This window comes from Trematomus bernacchii, unplaced genomic scaffold, assembly GCF_902827165.1.
Source record: "Trematomus bernacchii unplaced genomic scaffold, fTreBer1.1, whole genome shotgun sequence".
Classification (NCBI taxonomy): Eukaryota; Metazoa; Chordata; class Actinopteri; order Perciformes; family Nototheniidae; genus Trematomus; species Trematomus bernacchii.
In genome coordinates this window covers 2,283,800-2,304,937 of record NW_022987605.1, presented here as the reverse complement: position 1 = coordinate 2,304,937, position 21,138 = coordinate 2,283,800, and the positions used below count along the sequence as shown (strand labels likewise).

General features: G+C 40.9%; 1 protein-coding gene across 2 annotated transcripts in view; it reads right to left on the bottom strand.

The window, feature by feature from the left end:
• mta2 (metastasis associated 1 family, member 2) overlaps nt 1-21,138 on the bottom strand; it is a 34,039-nt gene that overhangs the window by 7,050 nt on the left and 5,851 nt on the right. For both annotated transcript variants that reach the window (XM_034130855.1, XM_034130856.1), the window contains exons 2-12: nt 19,734-19,801; nt 14,645-14,738; nt 7,151-7,268; nt 5,181-5,244; nt 3,978-4,095; nt 3,773-3,875; nt 2,321-2,420; nt 1,451-1,639; nt 1,083-1,157; nt 931-989; nt 738-838 (exon numbers count right to left, since the gene is read on the bottom strand). In XM_034130855.1, coding sequence (XP_033986746.1) covers nt 738-838; nt 931-989; nt 1,083-1,157; nt 1,451-1,639; nt 2,321-2,420; nt 3,773-3,875; nt 3,978-4,095; nt 5,181-5,244; nt 7,151-7,268; nt 14,645-14,738; nt 19,734-19,801 — 1,089 coding nt within the window. The remainder of the gene's footprint in view (nt 1-737; nt 839-930; nt 990-1,082; nt 1,158-1,450; nt 1,640-2,320; nt 2,421-3,772; nt 3,876-3,977; nt 4,096-5,180; nt 5,245-7,150; nt 7,269-14,644; nt 14,739-19,733; nt 19,802-21,138) is intronic.

The window sequence follows — 21,138 nt, the reverse complement described above, 5'->3', positions numbered from 1 at the left end:
GATGGAGTCTTGAATGAGACAAGAGTCTGCAGGGTCGCTGTTTGGTCCATAAAAAGCACACAGGCTTTGTCAATACAGACGAAAGATAGGAATTTAATTCCTCATCTTATCCTTTTTATTCAAATGATTATTTGTCTTTTTCCACAGAAATGGCCACACCAGGAACTAACTGTAATGTTAAATGTGGCTGGTTTGGTTCAAAGGTTTTGCTAACAGGCGGTCATTTATGATTATCACCTGTTTATGGTCTCTCATACATGGTCACATAGTTTAGCTATACTACAGTGGATGCACTACAGTGGATATGATGCGCCTTGGTGACCGTTACTGACTTTCCTGTTGTGGCAATTCTGGCCTGAGAGTTTATGAGCAGCGGTTGCATATCCTTCAAAACCAGCCGTCAGCGTCACAGGCACAAACGGCTCTTCAGCTCTGACAGCGCTCCACGGTTATACAGGCTAAAATTCCTCCATCAAAAGTCAGTAAATAAAAATGCCTTGATGATGTCCTTATTTATAAAGCCTTCTTTGTCAATTGTTTTCAGGCCTAATAATGCAGATAATATTTAACCGGATCATTTCAAACTATAGTTTTGATATCAGTCCTGAAACTCAGGTATTATATTAGCTTAGATTTTTGACCAGTGCTGTGATACAAAAAATACATTCTGGTGTAATTTTTCTTCTTAAAACTCATGGGAACTGTCCCCATAACCCCCCCCCTCAGTGTGTACTTACTGTGACAGCTCTCACAGCTGAGTCCTTTCTGGAAGCCTGGGGCCCCGTTCATGCCGGGCTTGCTGCCGGGGGCCATGATCTGGTTTGGGTTGGGCTTGGTGCTGGGGGAGAGCACAGAGAGGAAAGGGAGTTATTCTCACAGCAGTTCTAACTTCAATTAAGTCCTCAGTGTAGCAGTTTCAGGGACACTCACTAGGTGGGGATGTACACCTGCTTCAGCTTGCTGTCTGCCTCTGCTGCCTTTAGTCGTTTCTGAAAATCAAAAAGAAAATGTGTTTGTAAAAAAGCAGTCAAACCAAAACCAAACAGTGCCTTTTGATACTGTGTGGCTTACTGTAGACCTACCTGTTGGATGTAGCGGTCGGTAGTCTTCCACATGTAGTAGAACTGGACCACACTGGCTAGAGACTTCCAGGGAAGCTGAGGGAGAGGACAAAAACAGGATGGTTACATTTCACATAAATAGGCACATAATACTTGTATTAATTCATTATTTGTATAGCACTTTTCAAACACCAGGTGTAGCTCAAAGTGCTTTCACAACATGGCACACATCACACATTAAAACAGAGAACAAGAAATGTTGTTACTATAAATAAATAATAAAGATTAAAGGACCAAAGGGGATGTTGCTAATGAAAAGCTAATCCAAAAAGATGTGGTTTAAAAATGTCCACTGTTACATATACTGTAAGAGAACAAAGAGAGCTTACAAAGTCCTGGCGGATATCGTTGAAGTCTTTGCCGTATTTCTCAAGAGCCTCCTCGAACAGCATGGCCTCGGAGGCGCTCCACTCCTCCATCTCGTCGCGGCACAGCACCGGCCCCCCCTGAGGGACCAGCGTGGACATGGCTTTGGCCAGGTCGTAGCTGTTCTTCTGCAGCGTGTCCATGGCGTGGAACTGAGGGCGGAGAGACGGGGGTGGAGCATTAGAGAGGCATCACCACAGACATCAGGCTTCATGATATTTGACCACTAGAAGCATTTCATGCCATTGCACCCAAGACTAGTTTTCTAGGAAGGTAATAAACAATTGAACCCATATCCCTCTATTTTAGGAATGATGAACTTTTAGCTGAAAAATGGTGCCGATAAAGAAGCACCAGCAATAAACATTTCACATTGTAGGCTACAGGATGTAAGGAGTTGGAAATTGAAAAGTGTTTTCTTGTATCACCTGTATTTCTCGCTGAAGACTGAAGTTATATAACAATAGTTATAACGTAGTATATTTAATTTTGTTGTACTGCTAAGCCCTCGGCACAAGAGTAGCTAATAATTCAGGATGTGACTTGTTGATATTGTACTTCCAATACAATTGTACAAATAAGAAAATTCTATGTAGCATATTAAGTACGAGTGTAGGGCTTTTGAAATGCTGGTTGGTATTGGAACCTTGCTATGAACATTAACACAGTAAAAGCAACACCACTGTTGGGTACTGACAACAAATTATACAAGATTCCTGCCATCTGAATTCATTCATTCTAATATCAAATGTAAAATCTTCACAAACAGTAAACAAAAACGTATTAATGACTCGTGTTGGCCTAATGGATCATAGTTGAGTGAGTGTCCTCACCAGTGTGATGTCTCTGGAGGCTGCCGCGGCGCTCATGTGGAGGCTGGGCTGCCGGATGGAGCTGCTGCAGTCCAGGGCCCGCGCAAAGGTCCCCACAGCTCTGAAAAGAAATCATTACATTACATTATTGCATTACATGTCACATGTTAGACGCTTTTATCCAAAGCAACTTACATACTCAGTACTGTGGACAATCCCCACAGGAGCAATTTGGGGTGAAGTGTCTCAGGGACACAACGACATGCTGACTGCAGTGGGACTCGAACTTGCTATCCCCCTGATTCAAAGTTCAGCTCACTAAGTTCAGCGCACTACTCCACTGAGCCACAGCCTCCTTGGCTGTCATACCGATTAATAAGGTTTGCTGATTAATCAAATGTTATTTTATTATTTTTAAATGTCCTACAAATATGAAAACAAGATTATGGAGATAACACAATTATTGTACCACATTCCATTTCACAATGACGCCAGAGTCCCCCCTGTTATTGTACAGTTAGCTTGAATGTTACAACATTACGACAAAAAGCAGGAGTAGTAGTAGTTCATGTGTGTATAAGATATAAGCAATTGTGTTATCAATCCAGCACACCCAGCCTTTCCTTTACTTCCGTTATCACTCAATTACTTGCCAGATTTTGTTTAATATAATTCAACAAAATGATGAATTTATGTGTTGGGATTTCAGGTTGTGCCAGTGCACTACAAAATACTTGTAATCTATTTTATTATGTTAACATTATTCATTTCAATGTGAATATATATCATTTATATACTATTCTATTTATTTAGATGTATTTAATAAATGTTTTCCCTAGTTGAAGTTTAAATAAAGTTCAAGAAAGTCACAGTTATCGTGTAAAATACTGCTGACCTTAATATTGAACCATTAAATCATAATTAGGATTTTTGCCATTGCCAAACACTCTTTCTGTTCACTAACACTGATGTGTGTGTTATACATCTCTGATAGGGAAATATTAGTGCTGTTTATAAGGAGATGAGTGTGCTGCTGAATGTTCCATTAATGAACACTAGAGGGAGTGTTTGGCTCCTGAGCAGATGTATGGGCAGCAGGAGGATTCCCTCCAAAACCAAACTAACTAAAGTCTTCCTTTAAACAAAAGAAATCTGTGCTGCACCTCTAAAGACTAGTGCAGTACTATCAGTGCACTCTAATAGTGTAAATTAATATCTGTTTACAAATGGTGCATAACCCCTGAATTTAATGAATCAGTGATATTATTCTGCCCTCAGTCAATACACTTTAACTATCCTATCTTAAGCTCTGCAAACAATATTCTTATTTCCCTAGGAGATTATCAAACTTGTTGCCAATTCACACATCCCTCTACAAAATCTGTTCTGTGGATGGTAGAGTCAGACGTCGGCATGGCAACAGTGTTGAGTGATGAAGATGCAACTGAGTGACAGATGGATGGGGAGTGTTACCTCGCCACCACCAGGAACTGGTCGATCTGGGGGTCTTTGAGCAGGTTGTTGGTGTCCCACACTTTGGTCTCCAGCTTCTCCTGGATGCGGGTGTCTGCTTCCCCTGAGACCAGAGGGAACTTTGTTTTAGTTTCAGGTGGAATCAGGTCATGTAGCGACTGAACATATTTCCTCCCAGGTATCCCTAACTTTAGCTGCTGCTCACCCTCTGCCAGCTTGTCAGGGATCTCTGCCTGGTACTTGGAGCCCACTCGGATCTCGCCCTGGTCTGCCAGGAGGGTCTTCTGGTTGGGGTCGAACACCAACGAGTAGAAGAAACAGTCCTGGATGGAGCACACAGAAACACATTACAGCTATTTTCAAATGTTCCAATTGACTGTTTGTATCTGTGAGAACTGATAATGAAGTCTAATGGCGCATTTCCACTGCAGGGCCTCGCACGGCTTAGTACGGTATAGTTAGGCCTTGGTAGGCCAGGCTCACTTTATGCTGCTTTTCCATTACAGTTTAGTACTGGGGCAGTAACTATAGTAACGCAGTGTAGGCGGAGCCGTGACGTCATTTTCAATGCGAACCACAAAACCAACATCAGCCGTTAGCGGTTAGCACTCAAGCTCACAGCTCCTTATATATGTTCAGAAACTAGACAAAAGTTAAACAAGTACAAACCACAGACTGCCTGTGTCATGGTGAATACAGTCGCTGCTTTATTTATGTCTGTAGGCCGTTGTTGTGAGTGTGGACGGTCGGAGCATATACTGCGTTAGCTTAGCCGATCTCCATTTAGACAACACGCATTTTAAAAGGTTTTCGCCTGCCGTCTGTCTGCAGACTTGTCAAAGCATTAATTCATGGTTTTTACTAACCGGTATCAGTATGTTGTTACTTCGGCATCATTTTGAAACGTGTATTACAATTAAATCATGGTCAAATATGTTCATTTAGTTGTAGTTGTAGCCCCCCTTGCCAGCGATTCTCTCTGACCCTTCAGAAGTCGAGTGTTTACGTCACTAGTTTAGCATATTCAGCCCGGTTGTTGGCCCGGTAAGAACCTCGAAAAAAGGTGAAAAAGTAGCCCTGAGCCGGAACTACCCCTAGTGGAAAAGCAAAAGAAAACGGGCCGGGTTTGGCACGGCACGCTTAAACCGTGCTACGCGCTGCAGTGGAAATGCGCCATAATACACTCTTTAGAGTTTAAACATGTGTTGCTTTATGATGAAGGTATTTACTTTACATTTATTATCACAATTTATGTCTTTCAATATTTTTTATTTTCAGCGGTTAAAAGGTGATACAATACGAAAACATTAAGGACAAAACCACAAAACATAGTAAGACCCACAGAACAAAAACAGACAAGGACATTTAAAAAAACAAGTATGTGTATGTAAATAAATGAGGGTCGTACCTCTTTGTCCAGGTATCCTGCCAACACGTCTGTTTCATTCAGCAGGGTGACGTTACATTTCCCCCTGTGGAGATAAAGAGGAGCATTCAGAGACCAAATGATCTAAGACAAAAATATACAGATTCTGTATAGCTTCAAAGTAAAAAAAAGTTGATAAAAAGACTTACATTACAACAACATTTTTACACAATTCTCTGTTTACAAACAATCAAGAATCAAGCGCACAGCAGGGGGTTCAAAACTCGTTTCCATGATGTCATGATGGCTTTACTGCATCATGACATTTAGTATTTAAATATGAAATGATTGGTTTATTTATTTCTAGAGGCCACTTTACAAACAAGAATGAGCCAATGAGCAAGAAGTGTTTTCGACTTGTGATAAGAGTTAATACCCGTTCCCTGGAGTGGCGCTCAACACTTCATTCATGAACGTTAGTGAGACGGCCAATATGTGTTAATCTGCATCGTTTGCTTATTAAACGTATATCCGTTTTTCATCATTCAAATATTTTCAACAACTTTTTTTCTGATTAAAGGCAGATTTAAAACATTCAGGAAACTTCAGAGCCCATAGTGCAAAATAACATTTGATCCATATGTAACTATCATAAATACAGAAAACCTGATCATAAGTATTTAAAGTGGACCTATCATGCTATATTTAAATGATATATTGTAGGGCCATACCTATATAAGGTATATTTATACGTTTCTGTTTTCAAAATACCAAACAGATCATGCATTTTAGCCATGCCTCATTTTGCTCTATGTGCTGTTTGCTGTCTACGGGTCTGATTCTGCTGACCACGCCCCCCTGCAGGAGAGGGGAGACGTGCTCTGATCAGCTGCTGGGCTGTCAGAAGAGGGGGAGAAAAAGAGATCTCCATCCTCCGTGTTTTATTATATAGAGTCGTTATTCATTTGTTTTAAAGCTCAATAAATAACAAAGAAGACCTTTGACCGGCACTTTTCTAATTTTGTCCGGAAGGTTTAAACTTTAACGGACATCTTGACCGGCGAAAGTAACTGAAACTGAAACTCTGCCGCACGGTCCCCTCGTTCCTTGGAAGAGGCGGAGAGGTGGGTGTTTGTCATCTGCTGGTGGACTAACCGGAGAGAATTACAGTGCTTGCCTCGATGGGGAGGGATTGCATTGAATTAAAGCAGCAGGAGCAAACGCTTGCCTCGGGGAGGGAGAATGAAAGTCACAGCGGAGAATAAACAGAAGGGTAACCATGGTAACTATGGGCGGGAAGTCTTCTTCGCTGCTTTTGTGGCAGACTACAGCGCCACTTACAGGCCTGGCATATGTACTACAGCGTCTCCAGCGCTTTCGAACGGCAATGGCCGTGGCTGTCTCCTCCTGATTGGTGGAGTTGGCCTAATAGCCGTAGCGCCACCGTCCTGACGTCAGGACAGTGTTCAAATCTGGATCAGTTTTTATCAGATCCGTTGCAGCCCCTTTTTTAGAGATTTGGGTATGGAGGAAAATAGAGAGGGTTGTGTTTTCTGACACTTGGTGAGTTCCCTGGAACACCGGGGACACATATTCATGTGGAAAAGACGTACAAAAGTGCATTTTGCATGATAGGTCCCCTTTAAGTAATAATGAGAATAATATGGACATGTGTTGCTGGTACAGCTGTTTTTGGTTTAAGATAACAGTGGTGTTAGGAAGATGAGGTGACAGTCATTGGATGTCTATTTATATGCCTAGAGGACTAAGTCTTATATGTTGTTACCTGTGCCTATCTGTTACTATAGTATGACTTGAACATCTATTCAATAAGAGCTGAACAGGATGCTCTCAACTTTCTAAAAAGAAAGTTTTCTCTGCAGGGAGAGGACCTAACACTGCCATAACAGCAGTTAGGAGCAGATAGTAGGTTCCTTCTAACTGTGCATGGCAGGTGTCTGGATTCAGTCTGACTGCAGCTCTGTCGGTAACTCCTGTTGGTGAACACGTACCGTATGTGAGTAGCAGGTAGAGATTCAAACTGTCGGGACAGGAAGAGTTCTCTGTGTTTGAGCTGGTGCTTCTGTTGTTCAGACGGCGTTGGCTGCTTCGACTCCTCCTCAAATTCTCCTGCAACACACAAACATAATGCACCGTCACAAACTGAAAAGTGTGTGTGGGAGAGAAACTCCTTCTGGAGGGAACACAGGGATTTTAGCCTTTGCAGACCATGTACATGCACTTAAACCTATAGAACACACTACAGGAAAGGGAATAGGGCCTCTTTAAGAACCAAAAAACAGCCATGTGTTTAAAAAAATAAAATGAAGGGGCTCCATCATGTGCAAGAAAGACCAAATATGATCGATGCAGTCCAGTTTAAGATATAGATTCATGATTTCAAAAGTTTAATTAAGGTGTATTAACTCCAAATCTAGACTTTAGAACTCTGGAAGTAGCCACAATAAAAAAATAATTACTCTACACAAACAATTGCAAGTTAAGAGTTGGATGATGTGGCAATATATTGCACAAGATAACAAATGTGTCTACCGTTAAAGATTCATTTTGACAAGAATACGGAAGTTTAGGTTTCAAAGCAGTACTGCCGAGCTTATACCTCAAGCTGCTATGCATATAGACACTTTGATGTAATGCCCCTTTCTGTTTTGATCCAAGTTAATATCTTACTTTGCTTTTATTGCTTCCTATTGCAGCAGTTAAGATTGTATTCATCCTCTGTTAAGCACTTTATAAGAGTTCAAAGGTGGCAAATTATCCGGTAAAAATTGGTTCTGTGTGCTCGATGGTGCTCGGTCTTCAATTGAGACTCATTTGAGAAATAGAGACATTTTAAGCTCTGTAATTGATCTTTGCCACCCAATACAATGCAGAGGCCTAGAGACATGGTTATTAATGGACTTACTGTAAAAACAATAAGACTTTCACATGATCAAACCCATGTGACACCCACAAAATGAAGCCATAGGCAGCTGTGTGTGTGTGTGTGTGTTTGGCCACTAGATTGCGCATTCCTAATTTCAGGCGGGTGAGTAATTTGTTGCAAGCTGGAGGGGAGGGACTATATCGCTCCATCTCCGTGGACTCCGCCCCTGCACTCAGCCACAGGAAACCCTGTCAGTGAGGGCAAGAGAGAGACACTGGAGAGATAGTGAGCGAGAGGGACGTTACCTTAAGCCACACCCCTTTTCTGTTAACCTCTCAACCCTCCCCCCTCCTCCTCCTGTCCGGCTAGTCCCTGCCAGACAAAGTAGGAAACCCTGTGTACCAAACCTGAGGCGCCCATCCCCCCCCAACATGTATCCCCAACTCCCTTCACACACACAAATAAGAAGCCACACACACACACACAGCGACATATTCTTAAAACACACGCAGCATTACACTCCGAGACAAACACACACACACACACATTTTCTTGGCTCTGACAAAGACACAAGGCAAGTCAGAATTAACCCGTTGCACGCTGTGGCCCTCGGGGACAGATCAAGGGCCTTTTGTTCTCCACAAAGAATTAGTGTGTGTGTGTGTGTGTGTGTGTGTGTGTGTGTGGAATGACGAGGAAGAGGAGGGAGGCAGTGATGAAAAAAGTGAGGCAGATAAAAAAGGTTTAGCATATGAGCAGCAGCAGAGGAGCTGGTACACTTCTTCATGAATGTTACATCACAACAGGCAACAGACACACTGTGTGTGTGTGTGTGTGTGTGTGTGTGTGTGTGTGTGTGTGTGTGTGTGTGTGTGTTGGATTGACTATATTAACAAAAGTATATTTTATTAAGCAGACAAGGGTTAGCCTGGATGGGTAGAATCTGAATTTTGGAAACAACCCACACAAGGCTGGGGCTGTGTGGCCGTGAAAGATTTTCTTTTCAATAAAGAAATGTCTTTCAATTAACTTTAATATATTGTTAAATAGGGTAACACAATGGGCCTTTCTCATTTCTCTAATTCCCCTCCTCGACTCCCCTCCTCGTGTCTTAGTCCCGCCCACAGGAGATGCGAGCGGAGGAGTCGAGGAGGGGAACCGAGGAGAGAGGAGGGGAAGCAGCAGGCGGTTAGAGAAATGAAAACTCCTCTCCTCTGAGCGGTCATTTTAAAGAGACGTCCATTAATGATGACAGGAGGCACAGCCCTCTGTCTGATGGACAGATGTGTTCATGATGACTTATATATTTACTTTGAATTCATTCACAGTGCGGTATAATGAGACAACAGGCTACAGATGCGGACATATATATTTTTATATATATTTATATAAGTATATACAATTTCAGAATCAAACAAGTATGAGAGCACTCATAACGTAACACAATCAGAGACTGGATATATCCCCCCCCCCCCCCTCTCTGGTCGCTACAATGAGGAAATGAAATGACGGGCCAAAAGTTTTATTTACAAGTATTAAAAGTAAGCAGAGGACACCAAACCAACTGAGACCTGTCTGTCGGCCGCATCTACACACACACACCTACACACTGTACAACATGCATTTACACACTGTACAACACACACCTACACACTGTACCACACGCACCTACAGCTCCTAAAGCATATAATATATATCAGGCTACAGCCGTTGTGTATTCTATTATGTGCACTAAATGGTTTTAGAAAAATATCGACTCTTTGTTTGTAGATATCTACTAAACTAAAGCATACAAATACAGAGAGTAATGTAGGCCTGTTATACTGAGTGATATATATGATGCACACTGCTCTGCTTTCTGCACGGACCTCACAGCTGTTCTCACTGGAAACATCGCGTCGTGATGAAAGCAGTTAATAAAATAATATCCAGGGGATGCATGCAGAGCTGTCATTGGCTGAGATCAGTCCGTCCGTGCGTCACGACTCTTTGAAACATCACTGTTGCCGGAAATGCATCCGTGCATCAGAGTATCCTCGATTATAGCTCCTCCAGAGAGCCTCCTCGATGCTCGGTCCTCAATGTGCATTTAGAGAAATGAGATGTCCTTCAACATGGCGCGCTGAAATCCATTTCCGGGCCACTACCGGAGGACCGAGGATTCATGGAGTCGAGGAGGGGAAATTAGAGAAATAAGAAAGGCCCAATGATGATTAAGCCTATAGCCCACTGATATATTTTTTTTTTGCATTTTCGCAGTCACAAATATGTTAAATTATACAAGTGTAACGGTCTATCATGACACAGTACATTTGTAATAAAAAAAATGTGCGGATAGCCCTGTTTATTTGGATTTACAGTACAATTAATTAATTAAAAAAAAAAACTTTTTTATAACTCCCAATAAAAAAAAATATATTAAGGTACGCTCTTAGGCCAACCCATAAGTTAGCATCGCAGGGGTCCCTCGATAAAATCCAATGGGATTTCCCCACCTATCCCCCCGTCTAACGAAAAACCACTGACTTCGGGACAAGGGAACCAGAAGTTGCTTACTCGTTTCAGGGTTTTAGGACTCGTTCCTACATCATTCTATACATAGTGCTGTATTAAGAATTGCACTACATTAAAAGAAAAGTTGATAAAACACTGTCAATGTTCAAGAGTCTGGTAATTATGGAATAAGAGTTCTTCCCCATGATGTGACCAGGGGCCTCATTTATAAAGGGATATACGCTCAAAAAATGGCGTACGCCAGTTTCTACGCAATGTTTGCGATTTATAAAATACTAACTTGACGGGAAAATGTGCGGTCCTCCACGCAAACTCTAACCCATGCGTACGCACTAAGCACAAAAACGGGAGAGACGAGAAACTGCGACATCGTTGGCAGAAGGAAGAATGGAGAGAAATATGTGGAAATAATACCATAAATAAAATGTTACCTCTCATTTATCAAATATGAAGAATTCATTTTCAAACATTGATTAAAGCCAATCTTAAAATGATTAAACAAACGCCTGTTTGAGACTCCTAAGTGCACACAAAAACTAACTTAATATAACACAACACATTAGTTGTATTTCCTTTAACTGGTGGATTATGGATATATAGTTGCTGATCGACAGCTGGAACACAAACCACCAAATACAACAAATAATTCAGATCCAGTCGTCATGACTCCACTCCGGAGGGATTCCCCGATCATTTCTTACAGTTTCTCATCAAGGGGGTGTCTCCTGTCCCCGGTACAACCACACTGCCTGAGGAAGGTTATGTGTATTTTTTTTGTCATTAACTTTTTTCGGACCACTTATTTATTTATTTTGGTGACGATCCGACCTCCATGCTGCTACTCTGGTTCAAACTGCATCCACCAAACAATATGATTTATCTCGACCTCCCCAAAATAACCAAAATCTGACACAGTGTGAGATGTCTTTTTTAGCTGTTCGGTCGTAATTTCCTGCGATCTTCTTCATGCAGTCAGTCAAAATGAATGAATGAATGGGCGTTTCTTTGACTATTTATAGGCAAATATGGGCGTTACGAGTCGATTGTGATTTATAAAGGGAAACAGGCGTAGGAAGTGCGTACGGTACGCAATGTTTTGTGAATCGGAAAATGTCGGAAAATGTCTGTACCTATTTTTTTGCTTTGTACTACGTAAGCAACCTTCCCACGTCAATCCTACGCAAGGCGTTATAAATGAGGCCCCAGAGCCTTCCTCATCATGCTACCATCTTTGGTTGGCTGGGATGCCTAGATTTGCGATATCGCAGCATTGCAAAAGCTGCATCTGTGCAAAAGCTGCATCTGTGCAAACAGTATCGCCAAATAACTACCCGTGGACACATTTCTAACAACACACGGTGCATGACGTAATATCGTACAACCCTAGGACCCTATTGCATTTACTGAGAAGCTGATTATAAAAAGGCATTTCGATGGCTTTTAGCTTTTTAAACTCATAGAACTGTTACTGGACTTTTTGTATCCTTTTTCATGTCAAGTTAAACCAAGTAATAAGACTGAAGATGCTCTCAGTTATTAGATATGGAGAGAAGGAAAAGTAAACGATTATCAGTATATGACAATGAGTTCAAGGAACCACTGCATTGTTTTTATTGTAACCACCTGGTACAGGGCATTTTGTATTCTTGGAGACTTCATGCTTTGCATTATTAAAAAATCTGCATAGAAATAGGGACAAACACCATACATGTGGCAGTTAAGTTAATTCTGTGCGGTTGTGGTTCATCCATGTCACTGCATCACCTGTCAAATCTAATCAGGCAAAGCCATGTTTGGAAGGATGGCGCCTTAAAAACCTTACAAGATGCCAGCGGACCGAAGACATGATGAAATTGCCATCATTGCATTCAGTCTCATCTCAGACTTATCCACACATGATCAGTGAACGAATACTAGCATCTGTGTGTGGAGCCATGTGTGTGCGGTGCCAAGTAGATGAAAAAAGAAAAGCGGCTTTAATGCATCCATTTTGAGGTGTGTGTGTGTGGATGTCTTTGTCTGGAGCACTGCGGCCCAGGAAGAGGGAGGGGTGTGTGTGTGTGGGGGGGGGGGGGGGGGGGGGGGGTGTGTTGGTGTCGGGGTAATGAGTGAATGTGATCAGGCTTCAGTAGTCTGCATGCCATTATCACCAGCCCACCACCTCCTTGGCTCTCTGATCACACACAAGACAGAGGCTGGGCCCCGAGGTGTTGCACCAGCAACATCCTGACACAATACTCCTGACACAATACTCCTGACAATTATACTTAGATATTATTTTAATTAGCAGTGGTATGTTTCACCAAGGAAATTACTGCAGGAACATTTTACTCCCTTAAATTTGATTATATGGTTCCCAACATCCTTGAATTGAGCTTGAAAAATGTTATATTGAATAAATGTATGTGACGTATATAAATAACAGCTGTTTAGAATTTAGAATTAGAATCACAGTACTGGATCCCAGGGGGAAATTGGAATTTGTTAAAGTCGCTCCATTTAAGAATGAAATTAGACCAAAATACTTCTATAAGCATCACCAAGTTCAGTGTGGGAGAGAAACCCCCTCTGGAGGAACTCAGGGATTTTAGCCTTTGCATGCACAAAACATATATAACCCACTACAGGAAAGGGAGAGCCCCCAAAAGCATAATAGGGCCCCTTTAATATATTACAACAATAAATATGTAAAAATATGTATATTACAATTTATGCACACACACCTTATTTTTTCACAGGATTTGTATTCCAAATAGTGGAGATCCTGATTCAAAGTGATTTAATCATTTATAGTGAAAGCCTAATGGAGAGTTGCTCTGCAACAGTACAAGGAGGAAGTGAACACCAAGACCACTGGCACTCTGTGCCCCCCCCCTCCCTGCAGGGAGTCCCCTTTAACCCGAGCCTTTCCCTGCCAGCCTACGAGAGGGCGCGGGCCAGATTAAGATCCGGAGGCAGACGCTGACAACATGTTTGTCAACTGATCTTCTGATGCTAAAATGTGAAGTGCTTTTATGGACTAAAACTAGATTCATATTTGAATGCCTTTCTTTGACAAAGATGTGACTCGTGTACTAAAATTGGATAAGGCTGACTGCATATGACAAAAACTAGCATGGACTTTTGATTCTTAATAGTAAGATTACATCTAAAAATAGCTGACAAAATGACACTAATCAATAAATGAAGCTGTGTAATCAGTGTGAGCAAAGAAAGGCAGTATGCCAGGGTGGATTTAGGATCTAAGTAGTAATCAAATTCAAGTACTTTAAAGAAAGAAACTTTTTTTAATACATATTGATCAATTAAACAAATATATATTATGACCATTTAAAACCTATATATCTTTGTAGTTAACAGATTTCTTTGATTGCATAATGGACTAGGACAATATTCAAATTGCAGGAAATGCAATATTTGTTGAAGGCTAAATGTGTGTTAAAATACCATTTGGAATAAAGAAATAGTATTCTTCTATTGTTTGGTACAGATCTAAATAAATACAAATAAAAAGAAAGAAAATCACACGATTATCATTATACATTTGTCAATGATGATAAGTTTATTATAAATAAAACTGATCAATGCCACCAATACTGTGAATCATATCGCAATTGCAATATCTAAAAGTATTTTTCAAACCTTGCAGCCCTTAAGAACTAATAAACACAGCTTTGGGCAGGACCATTATTTTTGGACTCATGCAATATTAACATTGCAGGAGTTGCAATAGTTGGTAAAGGTTAACATTGTGAAAATATTATTCTGAATTGATTAAACATAGACTTCTTTAAAAGAAAAACATGTTTGGTAAATTTTAATTGCATTTTTGAAAATAATAATGTGAATGTTTTAAAAATGGTCATTCCCTGTTTTATCGCAAATCATCATCAAGAAGTTATTTTTTCCAAATGGTGCGGCCCAAACACAACTGTTCAGAAAACGATGACTTCTCCAAACCAGCCTACACAAAGCCTTACACAAAAAGTGGAGGTGTGACTTTAACCCCAGAAGGAGGCCTTGGAGCCGTTTACAACATAAGAGCTGAAGAGCTGCTCGGCAAAGGGGTGCTGGGAGGAGGCGGGGCTCCGTGGTTAGTACTCACGTGCATTGCTGTCAGCCAGAGTGTTGAGGTTGCCTGAGATGTCTCGCCTCCTGAACAGACACACCACCTTCGCTTCCACGTTCCCATTGGCTGTCTGTAAGGGGAGAGTTAGTGGTTACAAGCTGGCTTCATGATACAGCACCGGTTTGAATACTCATGTTATAAATTCTGTCAAAAGTGTGAGCCTTTGTAATAGGGCTGTGCATTTTCACTGGTCTCACGATTCGATTATCCTGTCAACGATTCGAGCAGTGCGTTGCATTCTCAAGTGTCTATACAAGTGCACATGGCTACTTTTTCATCAATGAATACAAGCAGTCAGATAAATATGAAGTCCCTTTTTTATTATTGAGAAAAGCGAAATAAATCAATTGTATAGGTCTAGCCTCCCTATATTTGTGTGTAAAATTGTTCCATCCTCAAAACAAAACTAATACTTCTGCAGTCTAGCTGCAGCTTCTAGCAACTGTCTTCTGCTCAAAACATGTGGGAAACATCACAAACATGACTTTTTAACAGGAGTATTTACAACAGCATATAAAAACTAAAATACTGCATGTGGGTGCACACTTACATTTCTCTGTCTTACTGTTACATAAATCCCATGAATTTATGAGACTAAGTTATCATCATATCTCATCAATCAGAGATTAAAAAAAATGTAAGTGTATGATAAAGTAATTTTTTTTAGATCAAGCACTATTTAAGTCTGCGATAATATTTGAATAGTCTGAAAGCCAAGACTTTGAAAACCCCCTGTTCCGGACCCTGTCGTGTCACTTTCACCTGTCACTGATTATGTTCAGGGGTGGGGGTGGGGGGGGGGGGGGGGTCTGTCTTTTGGTTCTGGGACTTCTTTAGCATGTTTTGGTGGATAAAACAGGCTGCTCTGTGTTTTGTGTCTCTGTAACTTCTGTTCATTGACCTCTGTCACCGACCAATTCCATTTATTAGAACTTGCTCTTGATTTCCGCCTGTCCACCATATGTGCGCTAGCCCTGGTTTCCCACAATTGAATGCAACGTTGCTACCAGGAAGTCATTTTGAACTATAGAACTTTATTGTCAAGCCCTCAGTTTTTGAATGAAGGAATCAACCTTGATGTTTATCTGCCTTGTTATAATGTATTGATATAATTATTCAATACAAAAGAAAAGAAAAAAGGTTATTGTCCAGCTGCAGCCAGAAACTAAAGAGGCAACGTCACTACGCTATGATCAATGATGTTCCGTCACTGCATTGATGCAGAATCGTCCGGATCGTAATGCATCTTAGAAACGATTCATTTCAACACCCCTACTTTGTACCTACGACCTATTTTCCTGTGTCTTAAACAATGTTGACCAAATTCTGTTTTGTTTTTCAGTTCTGATTCTTGGAATCCTTTTAGAGCGTGCCAGGAATAAAATGCAGGTAAAAGCCACTTTAATAATCAAAAGCTGTACACTGCCACAGGGTGTTTTGCTCATGGTATCTATACCAACCACACACTTATCACAATCAACAATTCGTACAGGTAGCAAAGTATGTTTTCTCCCCTGCCATGTGCAGACAACTTTGTTGCACTTAGTGGCTTAGTGTTGCCTTTTTCGCTAACCAGAGGCTTTCAATGTGAGCAGCAACAGCTTTCTGAAACCACTGTCACCAATTGTATTGAGTGCTTAGACTGGAAACTGGTGTTATGTAAAATATGGGGCTAAATAAAGAAGCGATTTTTGTTAGTGGATCACTTTCAAAACATTAGGGGTGGACAACGAAAGTTATAGGTTTGTATTATGTTTTTTTACTTTTTAATTCATGTACTTTGTTCAAAATAGAAACCATTTTTACAAATAGTATAAATAAATAACTCAGTGTTTACAAAGCATATCGATTTTTTTGAAATGTTCAGCAGCAGGTAAAGTCCAGTGTTTCTCCTACCATTGTCTTGGAGGGGCGCTGCGCCCTGCGCCCCCCCCCTGAAATTCAAGGTGTTTAAAAAAAAAATGACACATTGAACATGTGCTCTTTTATTAAATAAACTAAACGCTTTCATTTTAAGTAGTGAGTTTAGTGTTTTTGACCCTAAGAAACATTGCATTAATCAATAACAATAATCCACAGCTCCTCTCTCTGCTCCAGTGGATTTAAAAAAATATATATCCCAATGTCACGTCACCGTCACTTGGTGAATATATATATTATTTTTTTCCTCCCATATGGTTTTAGTTTCAAAGGCTGGTAAAGAGCGTTATTATAACAGCAAGGTACATTGTGCTTCACATAGAATATAAAATAACACTGTAATAATGAACCTTTGAAATATAAATGAGAGGCATGAGCAGAGGTGGGGACTCGAGTCACATGACTTGACTCGAGTCGGACTCGAGTCGCATATTTTTGGACTTGAGACTTGCTTGACTAACATTGATAAAAGACTTGACTTTGACTTGGTATTCATGACTTGAGACTTGACTTAAGCTTGAGACAGATGACTTGAAAGGACTTGACTTTTTAAAATTAAATATGTGCGTTTGTTTTTGTAGTGAGATATTACGTTTAGTTTTTGAAACGTGATTGGGTGATTATAGCACTGTGCGCGCAAACCTGGCAACATGGCAGGAGTGTCAGTTAACATGGCAGCGGCTAGCGTTACTCCAAAAATAGTCAAGTTTGGATTCAAGGATTATGTTGTCGATGACGCTAATAAGAAGAGAACAGCGGTATGCAGGGTCTGCAGCATAAAGATCAGTGACACGACCACCATAACATCCAACTTCATTCGTCACTACAAAAAACCCCACAGAGAAAGGTGCGTGAATGTGTTGTGTTAGCTAGAAAGCTAACGTTAAGTTAGACTTGGTTTCAAATCGATTAAGCATTGCAAAGAGAAGACAAAACGGTAAATGAACACTAGAACCTCCAAGGGATTCATTTGTACTAACCCTGATACTGACGGGCTGTCAGGAGAGAGAGAGAGAGAGAGAGAGAGAGAGAGAGAGAGAGAGAGAGAGAGAGAGAGAGAGAGAGAGAGAGAGAGAGAGGGAAAGAGATGCCTCCCCTGTGTTATCAGAAGTTACTGTAAACTGTTGAATAATGTAGTTCATCTACTTTTAGTAGTTTGTTTAAATGTTTTAATTATGATGTTTTTGTTTGTAGAAGTGCATCATTCCTTGATTTATTGTAAAATGAATCTGAACTTTTTGATCTGTTATGATGATAAACTGAAGCAATTTCAAAATTAACCCAATTAACTGAGTTTTAAATCGTCCTACTTAGTTCATAAGGAAATTATGAAGAGGAACAAATTAAATGATTTGAAAATGATATCTATGTAGGTGCTGACGCTGTTGGCGGTTCTAGTGTTAACAGACATTTAAATTAAATATGTGTAATGGCAAATGCCATATATGATTTTCTTACCTGGAATTCTGCCTTTTTGAACAGACTTTTTGATTGAGTCCTAGCTATATTGTCTGCAGTTCTAGGGTTAATATTAATCTAATATGATTGTCATCGGTCTAAATTAGATTTCAAATGATTAACTGTGTATGTAATGAAGATCATAGTGTGGGTTGAATCCATTTTCATAACCACTGTCTTTTAACTGATTTAAATGCGGAAACTGGGCTTATTCATCAGAATTTCGTATGACTTGACTTGACTTGCTTGACTCTCACCACAGTGACTTGGGACTTGCTTGATACTTGTAGGTCAAGACTTGAGACTTGCTCATGACTTGCACATGTAGGACTTACTCTCACCTCTGGGCATGAGAGTCACAGCGCACGGACGCAGCGGTGTAAACAGCAGAAGCTCCGGTAAGGATTCTTATTGTGTGTGTGAACAAGCAGCGAGGACACACACGGAACAGTTGGTTCTAGTTTCTATTATTCATATCTGAATATAACAACCCAATAAATACTACAGAGGAAACGGAAACACTGAAAATATGAGCCTCTGCAAAAATCCCTCCGTGCATTACGCCCTCATCATGAAATGAAAGCTTTATCTTTTTCTGAGGTCAGAATGATAATATCTTATAGGTCTATATATGTCGATACAAAGCTAGGCTGCTGCCTGACTCACTGCTGCTGTTTTCCTCCGAGTCTGAGAAAGTAACACACGTTGCGGGATAATAAAGCTCCGTGTTTTGTTATGAAGCCGGCATTCAGGAAGCTGCGCTCTGATGGTGTGGATATGGAGGAGACTTTTTACCGTCATAGTCTGCATGTCCTTTACTCGCTCACAAGGATCCACACTTTGGATTTCCTGCCCGACCAAATTAACTTAATGACCAGGCTCCGCTCTGAATGAAGTCCTGTTTTTCAGCTGACGCGTCTTAGCACATGCAGCGCACAGAGCTTTTTATACAACTTCCTTTTTTTTCAACTAATCGACTAATGAAAAATTGCTCGATTTAGACTTTATTAGTCGACTCGTGATAGTCAATAGTCTATTAGTGGGCAGCCCTACTAAATATCTTCAACATGCAACATAAAACTAACGTGCTTCAGCACCACTGCTGGAATAAATCCTAGGGGAACACTGTATTATCCTGAGGGCTATGATATAGTGGTAGCACTTCAGGTTGGAAAGATGATGAGGGGATCATTGTCCCTGGGGGGGCTGTGATCTTAAGAGGAGAGAAGCAGACAGACAGAGCTTCCATCCACAGTCCAGCTCCAGCGGTCCTCTCTCTAGCCTACTATCCATTCATTGTGCTGAGCAGCCATTAGCACTCAGGACGCTGCAGTCCTCCTGGTGCTCAGCACAGGCCCTTCAATGCAAGAGTGTTACATAAATGAGCTTAATCCTTTGACTGGGAAACGAGCCTGTGTCATATGCTGCTGCTGTTATATAAGTGGCTCCTGTAACAGTGTCCTGTGAATACAGTAGCTAAGCTTTAGGATGAGAAGTGTGTCCGAAAGACAATAAGAAATTAAAAGGATGTTGATTCAAACCATATTAGAGTCCCGATGTACCAATCTTAACATTGTATGAAACACAGCCTGGTAAGAGTATACGAAAGGACAGAACCCTGCGCAGCATTACAGAAAAAAACGCTGAAATGAATACATGAGGCTAAAAGAAGAAAGAGATAACCAACCTTATTGAGCTCTTCTATTCTACGGATCAGGTAAGGGTTGCTGGAGGAGTTCTCGAAGTACACGTAATCTGGAAAAGACAGAAATAAAAGGTTAGACTCATGTTGTGTTCACAGGAAAATATGCTAGTCGAAATCAGCGTCAGATTTGGCAGTAAACAGTTGAGGCTTTCCAGTGAGTGACTTCATGATACATGATCGACTGATTTGAAGTGTAAACTAGGATTAGAGGTTAGGGTTAGAATCGTGTACACACTGTATGTAATTACTGCAGGGCGTTACCCAAAGCGCGTAGCAGTGGCTGTACTCCAGTTTGAATTTTAAATAGCACCACAATGTAACAACCCCCCCCCCTTTCTGTTTTCATTTCAAATTTTCATTTCAAATTTTCATGTTGACTTTTATCCACAAATCCCATTCAATACAGGGTTTTTTCTAGAAAAATATAATATGAGGGCGCTGATCTTGTATATAAGATATATGAATTCTCTCAAGAACATGGCGCCCGTATACAAGATGGCGCCGCAGACGTAAACAACAGTGCAACGACGGAGCTCCTTAAAAACAAAGCTGTCTATGCCACCTGGCGGTCTGTTCAACATGATTTTCATATTTGAACAGAACTAATCATTTCTGGCATCACTAAGATTTTACAGGGAAAATTGGGATTTTGGTATGAGGGCGCACGCCAAAAGTAAAATGGCGCTGTGCACCTGTTTAGACAGAACCCTGCAATGTATGCTACATAAGTCAAGATTTGAATATTCAAATGTTATCACCAGAATCTTTTCCTATGACCATGAATATTGGCAACAGATTTGAAGGCAATCCGTCTGTTGACTGGAAGTTTGAAGATCATTGAGAGATGAGTCCTACTGTAGTGGGTTCTATTAATTCAGAATCAGTCAGTATGTACAAATGTGTGCTGGCCTCAGCCTCCTCCATCTAATCCAGAGCTCTTCACAGCCCTCTCTGATAACCACAGGCAATCCTTCCCACACACACACACACACACACACACACAGCACCGACCCAGCTTATACTTTATTCAATGTTGCGAAGGAGGGGGAACCGAAAGAGCAAACGGGTCAAAACGTAATGGACAAAGAAAACGTTTCGGACTAATACCTGCTGCTCGTAATTCGACATAACAACAATAATAATAATAATAATAATTCCAGAAGCCCAATTGGATCAAATCCAGCAGCTACAATGATATTCCTGTTTTACTGGTTCAGGCTACTGGTGTAAATAGGATGAAGTTGGTTATGTAGAGAGGCTTGTGTGCCAGTTTAGAGGGCTTCTCCAAGTCACATCACAAAGGTCATGAGGCCAGTAGGCTAGCCAAGAGCAGCATGACGCTCAGATGAGCAAGCAGTCTGCAGCGCACTAAACCTCCACTCCACAG